At 23.0% G+C, this 742-nt stretch overlaps 1 protein-coding gene across 1 annotated transcript in view; it reads left to right on the plus strand.

Moving 5' to 3' along the window:
* Positions 1-742, plus strand: part of LOC107671804 (rho GTPase-activating protein 30) — a 22,456-nt gene that overhangs the window by 1,979 nt on the left and 19,735 nt on the right. Inside the window, exon 2 of the mRNA XM_016464776.1 lies at positions 456-558. Within this exon, the coding sequence (XP_016320262.1) occupies positions 456-558 (103 nt within the window). The remainder of the gene's footprint in view (positions 1-455; positions 559-742) is intronic.

Below are 742 nucleotides of genomic sequence, written 5' to 3' on the forward strand. Positions count from 1 at the left end.
TTATTTTACTTATTTTTTCTTTTATTTAAGGTAGCAACATTTCTCATTTTCACTCAAGTTTAAGTAATAAAGAAATTCAAATAATACTCTTAATAAATGATCATACCGTTACTTTTATAATTAAGAGTTTCCTTAAAATAAGATATTTTTATTTGTATTTTTTATTTAATACATTTTTTTTATTTATTTTTGTATTATTTGTATTATTGGAGACACATACATAAAATCCATAATAATTTAAATATTTTTGGTGTAATGCATTAATTAAAACTAAAACCATAAAAATATGTTATTTGAAATCAAATAAATTATATATTTAAAAATAAATAAATATACAAAAGATAAAATTCTAAAACTGAAGTAAAAATTAAAAACAATACAGACATAAAAAAATGAGTTTTGATGTGTTTTTCTGCTTTTATCTTATCAAACTCTTTCTTCTCTCACGTGAGCAGTTCCTCTAGTGTTACGCAGCTGTAGTGAGTTCATCGAGAAACATGGGATCGTCGACGGGATCTACAGACTGTCTGGAGTGTCGTCCAACACACAGAAACTACGGTGTGTGAAACAGGGTTATTAATTATGACTAAAACCATAATATTTTCATATTATTTAATATTTTTCTGTCCTTATTTTATTTCAAGGCAACATTTCTCATGTTCATTTTGTTTAACCTGAAGTACCAAAATAATAAAAAATTCCCTAATAAAAAAATAAATAAAAAAAATAATATATATATATA

This window comes from Sinocyclocheilus anshuiensis, unplaced genomic scaffold, assembly GCF_001515605.1.
Source record: "Sinocyclocheilus anshuiensis isolate Anshui unplaced genomic scaffold, SAMN03320099.WGS_v1.1 scaffold1491, whole genome shotgun sequence".
NCBI classification, from domain to species: Eukaryota; Metazoa; Chordata; class Actinopteri; order Cypriniformes; family Cyprinidae; genus Sinocyclocheilus; species Sinocyclocheilus anshuiensis.